Source organism: Scomber japonicus, chromosome 4, assembly GCF_027409825.1.
Source record: "Scomber japonicus isolate fScoJap1 chromosome 4, fScoJap1.pri, whole genome shotgun sequence".
Taxonomy (NCBI): Eukaryota; Metazoa; Chordata; class Actinopteri; order Scombriformes; family Scombridae; genus Scomber; species Scomber japonicus.
The window spans coordinates 16,807,768-16,825,407 of NC_070581.1; the positions used below are offsets into that span (position 1 = coordinate 16,807,768).

The window sequence follows — 17,640 nt, forward strand, 5'->3', positions numbered from 1 at the left end:
CAAATAAGTATGCAATTATTTATTATGTATTATTAGACTACAGTACCTTTAAATACATTCACTCATTCATTATTTATTCACAGTAACTTATTTATTTATGATTTATTCATGTTTCTTTTTTATTAAAACAAAACATGAACCCTAACCCTAACACTTTGGTACAAACACATGTAACAACACATGCATTTACATTTGATCATGATGCATGAGCACAACATTATAACTATCTATGACTGTATGTGCTGCTCATTTTGTTTGTTGTATCCTTGCAAGTACAGTTTGTTTGTATACTGTAAGCATGAGTATGGGTTACTGCTATTTATTTTATTTATTAGTGTGTATCTTACTTAGTATTTAATTATTTATTTAATTATGTCTGTATGTATTTATTTATTTATCCATGTATGTTTCTATTGTTATTGCAACAAAACATGAACATCACAGAAACACTACACTGCAGTTTAATACTGTGGTACAAACACATGTAAAAACCTTTCGTCACTTTTAAGCTCATGTCACCAATATCTAAATCTGCCACTGCAAACACATAATTAGCCAAGGAAAATACAGAAGCGAGAAGTAACAACCTTAAAATTGGATGACTCACACTGTTTATTCTGTCCAAAAGCTATTACACAACATCCCGTGACACAGCAGTTGTATGAAGTTCCACATGCTGTCTCATGACTCAGTAAAATGATTTTTTAAATTATAAACTGAATGATCTCTTACCTTTCAAAAGTATTGTGGGTGGATTGAAACTTAGTAACATTTCTGTGTCATTTCTGTTATTTATCTGTTAACTTTAAAACAAAGCACAATAAACAGAAGAAACTTAAATCAAATCCATATTTATTGTGAGCATGTTTTGCCTGTTAAACAGCAGCAAATATGGCACTTTGCAGGTCAATTGTTCCTGACCTGGAGAAGTAGGATTCATGTGTCTCAGCTGCTTCTGTCTTTTCATGTAATCCCAGACTGACTCGGTAATGTTGAATGCAGTGTTCAAACCCAGGATACATTTTATGGCTATATCATTAAATCAAATGGGAATGTATCTTATACAAAAGTCCCAATAATCCATCTTTAAAACTTCACTAGCTAAAAGGAATTTCTGTGGGAGTGAACGCTGTTTGGTGCACAGCACGTACATACTGCAAGTTTTTGTGAGTGAGCTGTCTTTTTAAAAAGATTTACTTCCTTCCACATTCATTTCCTTTGCTAGAAATGAATTTCCTTGTGGGCTGAGAGCTACTGACAGAGTAGAGAAATGGGAAAGTATGGAGAGAGAGAGTAGTAATGCAGCAAGAGAAATATAAAATAAAGCTACTTTCACCATTGAATGCAACATATCCTGTTTGGTTTTATTGTAATTTTATAATGTGGTGATATTGAATACTCATACATAATGTCATTTCTCTGTGACTTCTGTAGCCCTGCTCCATCATGGCCCAGTGGATGCACATGACCCAGCTGATACAGTATCTGCCTGGACCGACGGTCAATGACCTCTACCCCTCAAATTCCTTCCCCATAGAAGTGAGACATTTTTTAGCCGAATGGATTGAGAAGCAAAGATGGTATGACACACACATGTGCACGTACACAACATAGCATGCATAAATATACAGATACTGTACATGTACAAACAGACAGCTACAGGGTCATGTTTGCATATACAGTACATGTATGCCATAGTTCGAGATCACATTGCATATGGTGTGTGTTGGTCTTGCGTGTGTGTGTCTGTATTCATGTGATTATGTTCATTTGTAAATACTGTTTATGCATGTGCTTGTGTGTGTGTGTGTGTGTGTGCTCACAGGGAGGACTTTGTATTAGAAAATGTGGAGCAAGAGGGCCAGGCTACGGCTCTGTTGGACCAGGTCATCCACATGCTGCAGTCGATGGCTCAAGATAACAACAATGTGGTGGAGAAGATGAAGCTGTTGCAGATCAGCAGGAACATGGTAGGACTGGATCACTCAGTAGCTCCCAGCACAGGACTTGGGACTTCCTCACTGGATCCCTAACAGGTTTCAGTAAAGGAGTGTCACTCTGCCAGCTGTTTTTGCAGATCAGGTTGAGTGCAGTTGAATACAGTGTTTTCAAGCTATTGTGTAAAATGCCAAGCAGCTACCAGTAAGCTTGATCTAACCTAACCCTAACCCTAACCCTAACCCACTGGGCGAGACCACATACATAACCAAAGACAGGAAAATGTTTTTTTATGTAGATAATAAAAGTAGGTCTCAATATAAGGTGTCTGTTGATGAGTTAGATGGGTGTGAGACTTGTTTCATGAACAAGATACAAATACGTTTGTGCCAACCTGCTACAACATGAAGCCAGGAAAGTTGCCTTTAGAAATGTATTGTCTATGAAATGATTTGAATAAACCACTGTATTGACCTACTAGTAGCTACACTGTGATATTATGGACTGTTTAGATGTGATGAACTAATAAGACATGCTTGTTTTACAGAACAGTTTTCAGCAGCAGCCTCTGCAGTTTGGAGTGATGGTCAGGGACATGCTCAGGAAGGAGAGGAATCTGCTCAGATCTGTAAGATCCTTTTTGACACTCGCTGATAATGTTGTTGTGCATGATGATTAGGCACAGGAGCAAAATTAGTGCTTTAACTAGTCATAATACTACTACTACTATTACTACTAAGAATAGGAACAATAATAATAATAACTTAAAAAAATATAATAATGATAATTTAAAAAAGCTATATGACGTGCATAGTTTTTTTGACAGCTGACTCAAATCTCAGCCGTCACAGTCAGGTTGAAAGTGCCAACAGGAATATTTTCTGTAACAATTCTTGCAAAAAATGGCAAAGGACTGTGTACTGTGCTGGATAGACTATAGTAAATAATGCAAGTTTCATGTCTCAGAAGTTTAATGTCCATCCTTTTAGTGAAATTGCTAGCTTCCTGAAAACCTGGGCCTCGGAAAATGGCCACAAAGAAGATGTATACAATTTGTTTCAATTAGTTGCAAAAACATCAATTTAAGTTTTATATGATCTGTAGTTATATGTAAATGCTGTCTCTACTTCAAGGCCATATGTCATTTTGGTCAGTGCTTCATTTTGGAAGTAACAAATAATATAGCTCATTAATTAGTGTCTTTTATAATCAGTGTGTTACTTAAGAGTATACATCTATTCTGTTTGATTTTTCAGGGAGACAGTTCATATTATTTCCACATTAAATGTACTTTTAACAAGTAATATATACAATAGTTGCTAACAATGATACTATACACTTTTCCATGTCTGTAGCACCCCACAATACTCAGCCCTCCACAGTACCCACAGTATAGAGAGTCCTCGTTCACAGAGTCCACAGATTTGGATAAGCTGGTTTTGAAGGTGCTGGAAATCCAGGAAGTCCGGCAAAAGTTGCACCAGATGCAAGAGGAGCTCAACTGGGAGAGGCAGAACTACGAATCTATAGGTGAGAGAGACACACACACACACACACACACACACACACACAAACACACACAATTTAAGAAAGAAGAAAGAAGTCTAAATTTAGTTGCAGCCAGGAAATATAGACATACCCAGGCTTAAAGAAAGCCAGTTGTGTATCAAGTTGCGTCTGTTATTCATTAGTGTAGGAATGAAGACTAATGTCATGTCTCTGAATTGAATGTCTTAGTGTGATTGTTGATCTTGTTTCCTCGGTAGCCAAAAGTCCTGTTTATTAAATAGTATATCCAAACTTCCAGGTATTCAAGTTTAGATAACAGAACAAAGGGTAGCATTTTTGCATTCCTCCCTTCACCCTGGGACTTCCAGAATACATGTGTGGCTTGATTGTGTAACCCACATGAGGGTATTAAGCTTGCTTTTGTGGAGAAGTACAATTCCCTGCCCTACCAGAGGGTGGCGCGTACACTATAGGAAGATTCTCTGCTGTATTCACTCTCTTCGGGTGAAGATGTTGCCCAGAGAGCACACAATCAGCCCTCTGAGAACTCCCGGGTGAAACACTGTGTAAAGGTTGAAGTGGAATGAGACGCTGCTGTTAGCGGGCCTTAGCTCTCATCGGTTTTTTGCCCAGACCGGGTTAGTCGGGTTCAGTGGCGAGCCAGCATAGAGTGAAGATTTGACTGTGGAGGAATCAGCAACGCGATGTGGCCAGCCACAGGAAGACAGCATAATCAATTCCTCTCCCTCCATTCACAAACAGATAAGATTGACACTCAAAAATTTACCTGGGTAGTTCGAACACAGACATCACAAGAACACACACACATATACATAAGAGACCGTAGCTCCTTTCCGTAAAAGAGCAGTGCACACTGGACATTGAACTTTGATCTTAATTTTTTGTGAGGAAACCTCCAAAGGGGACACTATTATTTAAACTTTATTTGTTTTATTTTCTTGGGCCCATTTATTGTGCGGTTGTGCACATTAGGAAGCTGGGGAGGAAGCTTAGTTAGGCAGGGTCTGTGATTTCATGTTTATAATTCTGTGTACAATATATTCAAGTTCAAACTGCTCAGTTGTGTATGTGTCTCTGCTAATACAAGCTTTCAGGCTCTGCAGCCGTTCATGGATTCTACTGATAGTATATCATTAATATATTCACCTGTGGTGACTGTTACAATTGCATTTGTGTTTGGTACTGCTTAGTTTGAAATCCCCTGCTCCTCCTACATGCTATATATAGTATAGCCAGTGTCCTTTATTTGAAAATAACGGGGAAAAAAGATGTACATTTAAGAGGATTAACAGAGAAAATTTGTATTTGTAATTTGTAATCACTGCCTCAGTGTTTTATACTGTGGTGTTATTTATTGTTTCCACAGGCACGATTCAGCAGAACGGACTGGAACCCACATCTGCAGAAATCCAGAAACTCCAGAACCACATCCAGCAAATGGAGTACACAATGAAAAGCTTGGCCACAGTGAGCACACTTATGCTGCCAGTGCCAGCATTTCTGTCATTAATTAACGATGAACATGATCAAAACACTAGTAAAAAAAAAAAAAAGCATCTTGTCTAAGGCTTAATGATGACACTTAGATGATCCTTTTACTACTCATTATGTAAACTTTAGATCAGCCTAAGCTAATACTGAAACAAGTAGTGTATTAATCAGTCAGTGAGTCATGTTACAGTATTAAAAAACACAGGTATAAAAAATGCAATCAACAATGTCTCCATTTAGCAGTGTCAGTTTCAGGTTCCTGGTAACGTGCATGCTGATTCACTGTCACACTGTCACAGCTTACTGGGACACTTAAATAAACTTAAGATAGAGCCATTGTAAATATTATTTTATATAATGTTTTATTGTTTAATTTTGTCCAAGCAAAGTAAACAATTGGAAGATTAACCCTTGCAATGGGTGAATTTTTATAGATTATTGTAATCATTCATTTGGAAAAGTGATTGATAGAAGAATTGTGTGGTTTATTGTTAATTTGAAACAACTTATAATTCCATGAAGGTGACATGAGGCTCTCTGTGTCATGAACTACATGTATGTATTATCTGCACATGCATCCATGCTTCCCTGTGTGTGTGTGTGAGTGTAATGTATTTAAATGTTGATGGTTGTAGAAACGATTCCAGTCACTGAAGGAGTGTGTGGACTGTCTGGACCAGTGTCAGACCCAACTCATCAGTAGGCTGAAGGTTTGGAGGTGGGAGCAGCACAAGGCCACCATCGGACATCCGTTTGAAGACAACCTCAACGTCCTGCAGACCGGGTGAGGACACTCTCAGCCCATTCCCCTTTGAATGTGTTGAATATATCCCTATATCCCATCCAAGTAAAAACACACGCCATATTAAACATTGCACTTAAACAACACAAGCAACTAATGATTTTTGTTCACTGATTAATCAGTTGATTTTTTTTGATTAATCACTAAATTGTTGAATCAATTCAGTGTCAGAAAATTGTAAAAACTACCCATCAATATTTGCCATGGCCAAGAGTGACATCTTAAAATAGCTGTATGAACTAAAACCCAAATCTATTCAATTTATAATGATAAGGAATGGAGAAAAGAAACAAATAGTCAAATGTGACATGCTGGAATGAATAAGTGAACAAATAAAAACTGACAAGTCCATTCATTGACTCATAATTTCAGTTCTACATCATACCACACTGACGTAGACCTCCAGCCAATGGTTTCCTGTTTTGATAGAAAAATTAATTCACAGTCCTTGGTAAAATTATTAAGAAAAGTTAACCAATCAACAAGTTAATTGTGTTCTAATGTTGCCTCATGTTTCTGATTGTCTTAATAAACTTTATAGCTGTGAGCAGCTGCTTGGGGTGAACGGGAAGCTGAGACAGGAACTGATGCTGATAGGGGAACCAATACCAGAGCTTCAGGAGAGACTTGGGCAACTTCTGCAGGTTCTGATTCAAAGGTAATTCAGAGTCACATTGCGTCCTGTTATTAAAATTTCTTTTTAAGTTGAAAACTCATTAATAAATCATAAATCTTTTAAAGAAGTTTTTTCCTCTCTCATATAAATTATATCTCCTTCAGCTCTCTTGTAGTGGACAAGCAGCCCCCTCAGGTCATTAAGACTCAGTCTAAATTCTCCACTACTGTGCGATATCTGCTGGGGGAGAAAGTGGCTCCGGGGAAGCCTGTGCTGCTGAAGGCACAAATCATCACTGAGCTGCAGGCAAGGAGCCTGGGCAGTGTACCCAGGTGAGTCATAAACACAGGACCTCTGTGGGAAACACAGACTGCACACTGGAGGAGGAGGAGGGTTACATTTGCTGGCATTGGTTCCTCAAAACAATTCATTCACAATTTATTCCAATCCAGTAGTCAGAAAACCTGAAATAACAAGAGAGAGCTAAGATTTATATTTGATTTGGCATTAACATCACAAATTACATTTCAGTCAAAACAATCTTATTAACTAGCAAATTATGCCTATCTATAATAACAAATGTATTGTATTAGTATGAGTGACACTAAATCATGAATGGCTGTTGTGGCTGTTGTTGTTTATGGCCTTGTAACCCCTAATTGGCTGGGTACTGTCTGATATATGACAAATAAATACATACAATAATAAAAACAATAAAGATTAATACTTCAAAGTGGATTCCATCAAGGTGCAGTATTTGGAGTTATATGAGATAAACTCTCTGATGTGTTAACTGCAGTGATAATGTCGGGGAACTGATAAACAATACAGCCATCCTGGAACACAACACAGCCAGCAAGAGCACATGTGCCACCTTCAGGAATATGGTACGTACTGGTCTTGAGTGCCCTATCCTATCGCAGATTTGATCATCATTTTAGTGTTTTCAACAACTTCTTACTTTCTATTAACAGTCCATCAAGAAGATCAAGAGAGCAGACAGAAAGGGTTCAGAGTCAGTCACAGAGGAGAAATTTGCCCTCCTGTTCTCAACAGAGATCAGTATCACAGGCTGTGACACTCCCTACAGGATACAGGTTTGATGTTTTCTGTTGTGCAATGTTTATTTTTCAGTGCAGCTGAGATGACCTGCTGCATTTATCCAGCTACATGATACAAACATCATCAACACACCCACTCACTCATTGTGAAATCTCTGAATTCTGTATTTAGACATTAGTTCATTTGGACAATACATGGACTTGGGAGCTGGCAGAGTAAAGTCAGTTTTATGTCAGATCTGACTGATTTGGACATTTGTATTCACACATATAGCTCCTCTGGATATTACATGATGTTCAGGATTGCAGTGTGAAAGGGGCTATGCAAAAGGGCTCATAGGTTTGATATTTGTAGCTATAAAACAATTACGGTCCCCTTTATTGTTAAAGTGACTCTTACCTTTCTTGCATTTCACACAGCACTTTGAAAAAACTTGAACAGCAACAACCTTTATCATTTTATTTTTTTAATGTATTTTCATTAGGCCTTGCAGTGGGTGAGGACAGGTGTAATGTCAAACTTTAAATTATGTCATTGTAGATGATCTCACTGCCGGTAGTCGTTATTGTCCATGGCAGTCAAGACAACAACGCTCTGGCCACCATCATATGGGACTGTGCTTTTTCTGAACCAGTAAGTGTCAAATTATTATTTTCATGTTTTGCACTCACTTTTTTTATGTCTTTGACTTTTTATTCATTGTTAGCAATGTGCACTTGCCATCCTCCTTTGCTCCTTTCCTTCCTCCTCTGCTCTTTTGAACACAAGAGCCCATTCCATGTGATGCACAGGTTTACCTTGTAGAGCAGTTTACACAGTAATGGTAAAAACCACAGTAGACACATAGCTTGGTATCAGCTCTTAAGTGGAATCCATCCACTCTCTGTGGGCTTTGTGGTTACAAAACAAACCTTCAGCCACTGTGGGAAACATGCTTTCTAGTGAATTGAGAAATCCCCTAAACATACCAATAATAAACGAAAGCCTATTGATGCACAGGGATAATTCAAGGATGACCAACAGAAAAGTGGACATAGTTGCATCAGAGATTAATATATTATAAGCATTACACTGTGTTAGCATGCTTCTGAAAAATATGCCATATTTTCACAATTTCTTTTTAGGACAGCCATGAAGCACATACATTTGCCTGCTTAATTTAAAGGGGACATATGCTTTTCTGATTTTCTCTCATTTACATACTGTTACGATATTGTATGTCTATGTTAAACACAGTCAAACCTCCAAAGCATGACGTGAACATATGTAAAATCCTCCCTGAAAGTCAAAGACCAGGCTGCTCTGAACTTGTTTGCAATGTTACCTTTACTTCCTACTTGTGATAACATCAAATAGTTTGTGCATGCCAACAAACGGCTGCCTTTGTTGCTAAAATCAATCTATGTGTTGTTTGTTTGGTCTATTTGCATGTTTCAGGTCAGATTTGAGCTTGAACATGTCCAGATGTATGTGTGAACTTGACATTCTGTGTAAAATTAGAAAAAAAAGCAAAACATGAAATGTGGAATGTTACTGTGTTTGTGGCCTACAGAGCCGCCAGAAATTGGCCAAGGGGCATCTTCTGGAAGCTAAACAATCAGTACAAAGTGAGCATGTCAAGAGGGGGCCGTTAAGAGACAGGAGCTAAAACTCTCTATTACAGACAGAGGCCGAACTGAGGGGCTGCATAAAGGACCAGTAAAGGGCCACTAAATATATAGACCTGGTGTAATGCATGATGTCCCATTTAAGGTGCTACATCACGTGAATAGCAGGTTGTGGACTTTTCCGGTTCAATAAAGCTAGCCTGCCTTGTTGGTAATGTGGCCATTCTTCGCCTGAGATCACAAAAATTTGCAGTCAACTAATGCAGTTGTAATTGGCTGTCCAAAATATCTCACTGGTATTGCATGTTGTTCACTGTCACATTGTCATGGCTTACTGGGACACTTAAAAAGTGAAATACCTGCTGCAAAAAAGACCTACTAAGGTTTCCGTAACAGTAATATTAAAGGAAAAAATCACTGTTTGAATGGGCTGTGTGCCAGATGAAAGTCATGTTTATGTCCCAAATGCAAATAAAATATTATCCTCTGCTGGAAAACAAAGGTTGCAGAAAACCTATCCAGCACTTAACACTCATAGTACTCAAACATGAGTATCCTAAAATCTTGTGGTGTATTTCATCAGATGTGATATTGTATGAAGCTTTACCAGTTAACTTCAGTATGCAGACTTAGAAGTGATGGATCGGCTTACAGTAATGTGCACTAAGGTGATGTGGGCAACTGGTTTGCTGTTTGTTGTTCTTTTTGCTCATTCAAACTAAGTCTTATGTTCAAACTGCTGACAGAAAGTAGCCTGTAAGAAATTAATTGAATGATGAAACAAGTGAACTTTTAACCATCTATACAATAAATCATTTTGTATTTTTTGTTACCTCTTTTCAGTTTAAGTATCTTCTTTTTCTGTTCCACTGACACTATCGTAACTTCATATCAGTGTTCTCGCCATGTCAACGTCTTTCTTCTTCTCATCAGGACAGAGTGCCGTTCGTGGTGCCGGAGCGTGTGCCGTGGAGGCTGATGTGCAGCACTCTCAACAGTAAATTCACCTCCGAGGTTCAGACACAACACAACCTAGACCAATACAACCAGCTCTTCTTGGCCCAGAAAATCTTTGACAAGCCCGACTTCACTGACGACTTCAGCAACATGATGGTTTCCTGGGCTCAGTTTAACAAAGTATGTGTACGTGTATGTCCTCACACTTACGCAGGTATATACACACTCAAATCTTACATCGTTTCTTAATCTTACAGGAGGTTCTCCCAGGTCGACCATTCACTTTCTGGCAGTGGTTTGAGGGAGTTATGGATCTGACCAAGAAGCACCTGAAAACTTACTGGAGCGACGGGTGAGGAGATCCTTGTGCTCTTTCAATTGTGAATATTAGCAACCTGCTACAGCTTGTTAATAAAAACAGTTCATTTCAACATTTTGCTTCACTAGGTTGATATTCGGTTTCATTGGGAAACAGCATCTACACCTGATTCTCAAAGACAGGCCCAATGGGACATTCTTGCTACGCTTTAGTGACTCTGAGATTGGAGGCATCACAATTGCTTATGTGTCTGCTACAGAGAGTAAGTCATTGAATCTAAGTGTTTTTAGTTAAATTTTGTACTTAAAATTCTCCTCTCATAATTGTTAATTAACCATTTTACCATGATTTGTATTGTAATGAAAATCCTAAATTAAAAGAAAATCATTGTTTTGTATCGATAAGATCTTGATAACAATTTTGAAGGATTTATTACATGTCACATAACTTTTCAAAGTTGATTTTCAATGGGTGGTAAAAGGTTAAATAATGAACGTTAATTAAATAACCCTTCTTCACACATACAAACTTTTTTTTTCTCATAGATGGGGGACAAAAAATCCAGAACATCCAGCCCTTTACTAAGAGAGATCTTGAGATCCGTAGCCTTGGTGACCGCATCCTAGACATAAACCACATAACGTTTCTGTATCCCGAGTTTCCTAAACATAAGGCTTTCCAAAAGTATTACACAGGTAATGGTTTACATGCACAGAGGCACATTTTTATTTTAAAAGTAAATTGAGGATAGACAACTATAGACAGTTTTTACATTTCTGCTATTGTTTGAAACAGAGCCTCAACATCCACCCAGCGGGGGCTATATCCCTGTATCACTCCAAACTAAAGTGGGCATGTAAGTAACTATGTATCACAAATAAACCATTTCATGCAATGCACATCAAGTTAAATTGATTTTAAATGGAAAACATTTGTAACATGTCTTGTGTGTGTCTGTGTTTGTAGGGACGCTGGCTCAGCTGCACTCCCTGTTTCTAATATGACTTCTCATGCTGAAAGTCCTCGCAATGTTGTTTCCTACCCCCTGTAAGTCTCTATTCTACACATCACTCTCTTTCACTTCATTCTCATACCACCTACTCACTTTCTGGTGCTGTATGTCACCTGCTGACAACCAGCTCTCAACCACCAGCAACATTTACACAGTGTTTATATCTGCTGATTTATTCTGATCGCCAGGATGCCCACGGGAACCCTAAAGATTGTTGATAGCATTTTTGAAAATTTGACACAAATAAATGAGGCACAAAATGTAAGAGGCACTCAAATCCTTTCAATATATACAAGTAGAAATCCCAAAGCCCTACCTCCACTGAAATGAAAGCCTACAAATTAATGAAGTTTTTCTGTTATTTTACAGAATCATATATTTTGTATTGTTGTTGCAGTGTATCACCAGATCAATGTACTACTTGTGTTGACTTAATCCAACCTAGGTGAATAGTACAAAAAGGTAGCACACCACCAAAGCAAACAATGCCTGTCAAACCAAATGTGAAGCTCTACAGGAATAGTTTGCTTTGATAGTGTGCCACTGTTTTCCATTTTTCAACTATTTACATTTTAGAGCTCCAAATTGTAACTTTTTTGGGTTGTTCTTAAATCCAAATGGACTTTACCACCTATTACATAAGAGGTGCTGAAGTCTGAAGTGCATAGTGTAAGTGCTTTTAGGGTGTGTCCAAATCCACTTTTGCTAGTTAAACAACAGAAAGATGGTGGCTGCACCAGGCACATGGTTCAAGGGATTGTACTTAAGTCTTAATTAATCATGTGTGTATTTTGGGCATAACATGTGGTAAACCAATCAGAGCGTCATCTCCCATTCCTATTTAAAGCCAGGTGCACTTACACTTTGGCAGATTGTTATTATTATGGCGCATTTGCCGAGCAGTGCATTTCAAGAATAAAACATGAGCTACTTTTGTTGAAAGAAAAGCTGGCTAATCAGCTGCTAACCTGATGTGTAATTCTTAAAAAGGAAGAATATGGAGTTATAACCGACCAGACTGATGAGTGTAGAGGCGTGTTTGGTTATACTGTAGCAACCTGTTGTCATCAGCAGAACAGTGAGCAGCTGTACGTAATGACACTGTGCAGATTTATCAATATATCAGTTCTGCTGCCGTCAGATGCTGCAGGTGTTTTACAAACTGAAGGAGAAGCTTCTCATATAGTATCAACAACTGTGGATAACAAACACTGTAGAATCACCCACATGCATTAACATTGTACAAATGCTTTTCTTGTTGATAAAATCACTAAGTGGCAGTGAAGGGGTTTTCCTCCAGAAACAGACGTAGTTCTGAGACTCATTTTCCACAAAAACACCAACAACTCGCTTTGTGCTGCATAGTTTGCGTCTCCTTTTTTTTTTTCTTTATTGAAAACAAACAAAACAACAAAACATAGAGAAACATACATATCGTCTCGCAAGGACCACACAACCACGCACAATGAAATGCTGCCAAGCTGCAAAGAGATACAAAAGAAAAATACAAACTAAAACAAAAAAAAAACCCAAAAGTCTGGGGTTTATACAAGGTGCAAATAGAAAGTCATCCCCCAGATCACCATGTACACAACCAAAAACAACAAAGAAACTAGGGAGGAGCAAAGTCCCAGGCATAAATCAAAAAAGCAAGAAATGAGACATATCTCCACACATCTTTCCAGCTGTTTTGGGTTAGGGTTAGGGTTGGGCTGGAGTACATGTTTTTAAGGGACAGGAAAAATAATTTGAAATCATTTATAAACTAGTTAAAGAAGGGTTTGCTATTTCTCCACTTGCTACAATGAATATGATATTTACCCATTAAAATAATCATATTTATCATATCAGAGATATTTGATTTCAAATTATCTATGTAAAAGAATATATGAGAAATATCAAAAAACCAGGATGTCATTTTATTTTTGCGTCTCCTCCCATCACAATTTGTTGCAAATTTGTTTTCGTTTGTTTACCTTTTAATAACGGCTTTGGTACTCTTTATAATTGTTTTGTTCAGTCATGGACTAACAGGTAAATATTGTATTTAATACTGTTTTAATCATGTTAACCCCTCATTCAGTTGTTAGGACTGTCCGCAGCGGCACTCTCCAAAGTGCTGTTTTGATAATTTTGATAATGCGCCCTTAAAATAACAGTGAAATACACGTAATTGACTGAGTTGTTTTTGTAGGTCAATCACACTGCCTCAAAATAGCAATGCGCCACACCTCATTTAGAGACTAACATGCCCATGGTTACACAGATGGCTGCAAGTACATTTACTATTTAAACAACTTCGGCGCTGTACAGGAAAACGATATCTGTGTCAGTCTTAAACTAGCAAAGACACATGCATCACGGCACCAGGCCTAAGATAGGGCCCCAAATGACATACACCTATTCAGGAGAATGTGGGCACCATTTTATTCACATTTCTCTGTAATTCAGTATAAAATACTTTGTGTCTAGACAAACTTTTGGTCCAAACAGTGCTTCTCTGCACAACAGCAGGAACACAGTTTGTAATAATTGTGTGTGTGTGTGTGTGTGTGTGTGTGTGTGTGTGTGTGTGTGTGTGTGTGTGTGTGTGCGTGTGTGCGTGTGTGCGTGTGTTTGCAGAGACGCTGGCTCAGCTACACATCCTGGTTCCAATCTGGATAGCCCTCACAGTGCTGTTCCTTACTCCATGTAGGTCTTTGTTATACACATCATCGTCTTTCTTTCACTTTATTCTCATACCACCTACTTAATTCTTGGTGCTGTTCTTTACCAGCTAGTGACCAGCCCTCAACCACCAGCAACATTTACACACTGTTTATATCTGCTGAGTTGTTGTGACCTCCAGGGTGCCCGCAGGAATCTATTTTATTTGAATATCCGTCAAGCTCTACAGGCATTTGCTTTGATGGTGTACCATTGCTGAACTTTATTAGATTGTATTTAAATTGAAGTGGACTTATGTGCACCTTTTACACCAAATAATTTACAGTTATTCAGGATTATTTGGGAAGCATTTTATTCAAATTTGTGTTTGATAATAAGTGTTTTGATAATGTTCATCTTTAATTAATTTCATTCAGTACGAAATACTCTTCATCTGAATTCAAAACAAAGTTCTGTTTTGAACAGTGCTTCTCTGCACAACAGTAGGCACACAGTTACACAGCACTGATTGGCCTGCAAAGGTGATTTTCTCATTTAAATATGTCTAGTATTTCTTTGCTAAAAGCTATGTGTGGTGTATTTCTTCCATTTTCACTTCATTGACTTGGACTTTGGTTATGTGTTATCTTGTACATCAAATCAAAGATTACTCAGATTTGATTAATTTAATAAGCCATGTCATGCAATGGACTTCTAGTTAACTCAGTTTAAAGGATGGGTTCACAATTTTTCAAGTCTGTCCTAAAACAATAGTCAGGTGCCTAAGGTTACTTCTAATAATCATTTGTGCTGTTCATACTGGCATTTTTAAAAAAAAATCCCTGTGTAGTGCACTTAAAATGTAAGTAATGGGGGCCAAAAATCCTCCTTCTGTGCAAAAGTGTATTTAAAAGTTTACCTGAAGCTAATATGAAGCTTCAGCTGTCCAAATAAATCAAATCAAGTAGAATCTTAGTGTTTGTTTGGTAAAAGTTGTGTTGCAATAGTTGGTGGTATGAACATGTCCTACTTCCATTTTTACTTTATTGACTTAATAATAATAACTTTATTTGTATAGTACCTTTCATACAATAAATGCAGCTCAAAATGCTTTACAACAAAAAAGTACACGCAAGTGCATCACATAAAAGAAACTTTTGAACTTGACTACTCTCAATTGCTGCTTAAAAGAACACTGCACGAGGAAAACCCAATGTGATGCATATTTTACATGCATATTCCTATACGCATCACATATATTTCATACACCAAAAAATGTATTTCAATAATCTGATGAAGCACCATGTGAAACTCGTAGAAAACAAAACTTCCTTTTGTTTTTTTTGTGTGCTTCACAACAAAAGAAAGTATCCACTCAATAATAATGAAAATAAGTTAAAGAGAAAATAGATTACATAGAGCATACTTCAGTGATGATAATTTGAGACCTAATAAGCTAAAACTCAGAAAGTATTTCACAACAGTCCATGAATCAGCGCTTTGGTCTCTAAAGCCAAACACATAACATAACCTCCCTTTTCCCAACATACACAGACTCACCACCACTCTCGATTAACCAAAATGAGCCTCTATCAGCTTTCATCAGAATGTCCTCCCACAGGTTTAACATCACTGTGGGTCTTAATTGCGTCAGGGCACTGTGGGGATTAAAAAAAACCCACACACAACAATCTTTTTCTCAAAACATACTAACTGCTGACCTCAGCACCCGTGCAACAAGAAATGGAAAACAAAACCCACTCTATAATAATAACAATAGGATAAAATTATGTGAAAAACGAATACATTGCTTAGCCTGATACCACCACGACCCAGCCCTGGACAAGCACCAGAAAATGGATGGATGGAGGGATGGATGGATGGATGGATGCATTGATTTTTCATACATTTGAGAATTTGCTGCTTTTCCTTGTCTTAACATTACAGTACTTTGAATATGTTTGGGTTTTAGATTGTTAGTGTGGCAAAACAAGACATATGATTACATAACCTTGGAATTATTACGGGGCATATTTCACAGTTTTCTGGTGTTTTATAGACAAGTGATTAAGTGATTAATCAATAATGAAAAGAGCTAGCTGTAGCCCCACTTTGATCCAGTGACTGTAGGAAGCCTATATCTTGCACTTGATAGCACTTTTGTTCCTGCTGTTTTTCTTTCAGGCATCCGTTTCAGCAACCATTCAGCCCACAAGAGTCCATCAATCAAGAACAAATGGAAACTACAGTGTCTCCTGCTGAGTTCAGCCAAAACTCTCCTGTTGTCTTCCCTGACATGTAAGTTAATATGCCTGCCTAATATATTTCATGCCTGCGTGTGAAACAAAAAATCACAAATAGTGTTATGCAGGGTTTAGAAGCAATTATTTGGTTCCTAAAATATTTATGTGTCTGTTTTCTAGGGGCACAAGTGACAATATGGAACTAGTTTTAGACACTCTTCTCAAGGATCTGGGGCAATAGGAAGATTTCCCATTAGAGCTGTTTTGGAGTGTAAAGCTGGCACTCAATAAGTACGGGAGAGAAACATCTTACCTTCATATGAAAAAATTGCCAGTGTGTACAGACTTTCTCCCTTCACTTCCATCATCATCCATCTTCAGCTTTATCTACTTGTGAGTAAGAAGTTGTTAGAGACTTATGTGATTTCTGATGGGCTGTTGCTACGTGGAAACAGGAAATCATTGCAAGTATAACCAGAATGTAAAGTACTGTCACTGCTGTCCATCGGCTGTGCCTTGTTGTGCACCTTTTTTAAACCTTTTCTTTTCTCTCCTTCTCCTGGTGGTAGGTTTGTTGATGTTGATTTCTTTGTTAATCTGTTTGTCCTATATATATTCCATGCATTTTGGAAAATAAGTGAATTACTGTACAGATTACAGTGCTTATCCAGCAACAATTTAACACGTGTGACAGTGATCATCAAAATATAATGGTAATATGACACCAACTCTCAATGGACTATTAGCTACCAGCTAACAGAACATATTGCATGTTGTTCTCTGTGTTTGGTGCATGTTTTTGCTTTGTTGTTTTAGTCATGATGAGGCTAAAAAATGTTATAGTATTTCCCTATTGTATATAATTCCTCTTTATGATGAGCCTGGCTTTGCCTCAGCTATAGTTTGTTATACAGCCATTACACTCCTTATTTCAGCCGAGTTGAAATCAGTGTTTATATCCCTAACCTTCTCTGTGGTATAGTGAGGATTAGGAACATGAAAGGAACAAGATGCTTCTCTGAAACTGTTGACTGTGAAACTATACCACATCACTTATAATGCAGCAGTGGTGTTGATAATGGTGTTGGGCAATGTTGTTATTATATCTGTCCAATTAAAGACTCCAATGTTTGTGTTTTCTGTTATATGTATAATTTCTTAAAGCTTTTGTTCAGTAATTGCTAAAACTATGTATCAAATTCTAGTTTTTGAGCATAGATGTTACCTTATGCCCTTATGCCAAAAGGTTTTCAGTATGCGGGTGACAAATCTGTGACAGAAATAGTTAAATGATCAAAAATATATCGTACTTTTGAATTATCATTATTTCATTCTGATGTAAATTCTCCAATTGTTATTTTATGTGACAAAAAATGATCATGATGTTAGGAGGCTTTCATAACACATTCCTATGTCG

General features: G+C 37.7%; 1 protein-coding gene across 3 annotated transcripts in view; it reads left to right on the top strand.

The window, feature by feature from the left end:
* stat6 (signal transducer and activator of transcription 6, interleukin-4 induced) overlaps window positions 1–17,432 on the top strand; it is a 30,351-nt gene extending 12,919 nt beyond the window's left edge. The window contains exons 2-22 of one of the 3 annotated variants that reach the window (XR_008321201.1): window positions 1,435–1,580; window positions 1,826–1,970; window positions 2,486–2,566; window positions 3,294–3,468; window positions 4,835–4,935; window positions 5,595–5,743; window positions 6,303–6,419; window positions 6,542–6,709; window positions 7,177–7,264; window positions 7,352–7,474; window positions 7,980–8,072; window positions 9,980–10,183; window positions 10,261–10,355; window positions 10,451–10,584; window positions 10,868–11,017; window positions 11,118–11,178; window positions 11,289–11,369; window positions 13,957–14,025; window positions 16,165–16,278; window positions 16,404–16,910; window positions 16,970–17,432. Coding sequence is in view for 2 of the 3 variants with exons in the window: in XM_053316976.1 (XP_053172951.1) it covers window positions 1,447–1,580; window positions 1,826–1,970; window positions 2,486–2,566; window positions 3,294–3,468; window positions 4,835–4,935; window positions 5,595–5,743; window positions 6,303–6,419; window positions 6,542–6,709; window positions 7,177–7,264; window positions 7,352–7,474; window positions 7,980–8,072; window positions 9,980–10,183; window positions 10,261–10,355; window positions 10,451–10,584; window positions 10,868–11,017; window positions 11,118–11,178; window positions 11,289–11,369; window positions 13,957–14,025; window positions 16,165–16,278; window positions 16,404–16,464 (2,343 nt within the window). In the remaining variant the exon portion in view is untranslated. Of the gene's footprint in view, window positions 1–1,434; window positions 1,581–1,825; window positions 1,971–2,485; window positions 2,567–3,293; window positions 3,469–4,834; window positions 4,936–5,594; window positions 5,744–6,302; window positions 6,420–6,541; window positions 6,710–7,176; window positions 7,265–7,351; window positions 7,475–7,979; window positions 8,073–9,979; window positions 10,184–10,260; window positions 10,356–10,450; window positions 10,585–10,867; window positions 11,018–11,117; window positions 11,179–11,288; window positions 11,370–13,956; window positions 14,026–16,164; window positions 16,279–16,403 lie in introns of all 3 variants that reach the window. The other 2 variants (XM_053316976.1, XM_053316977.1) reach the window with 2 other exon arrangements.
* The last annotated feature ends 208 nt before the right edge of the window (window positions 17,433–17,640 follow it).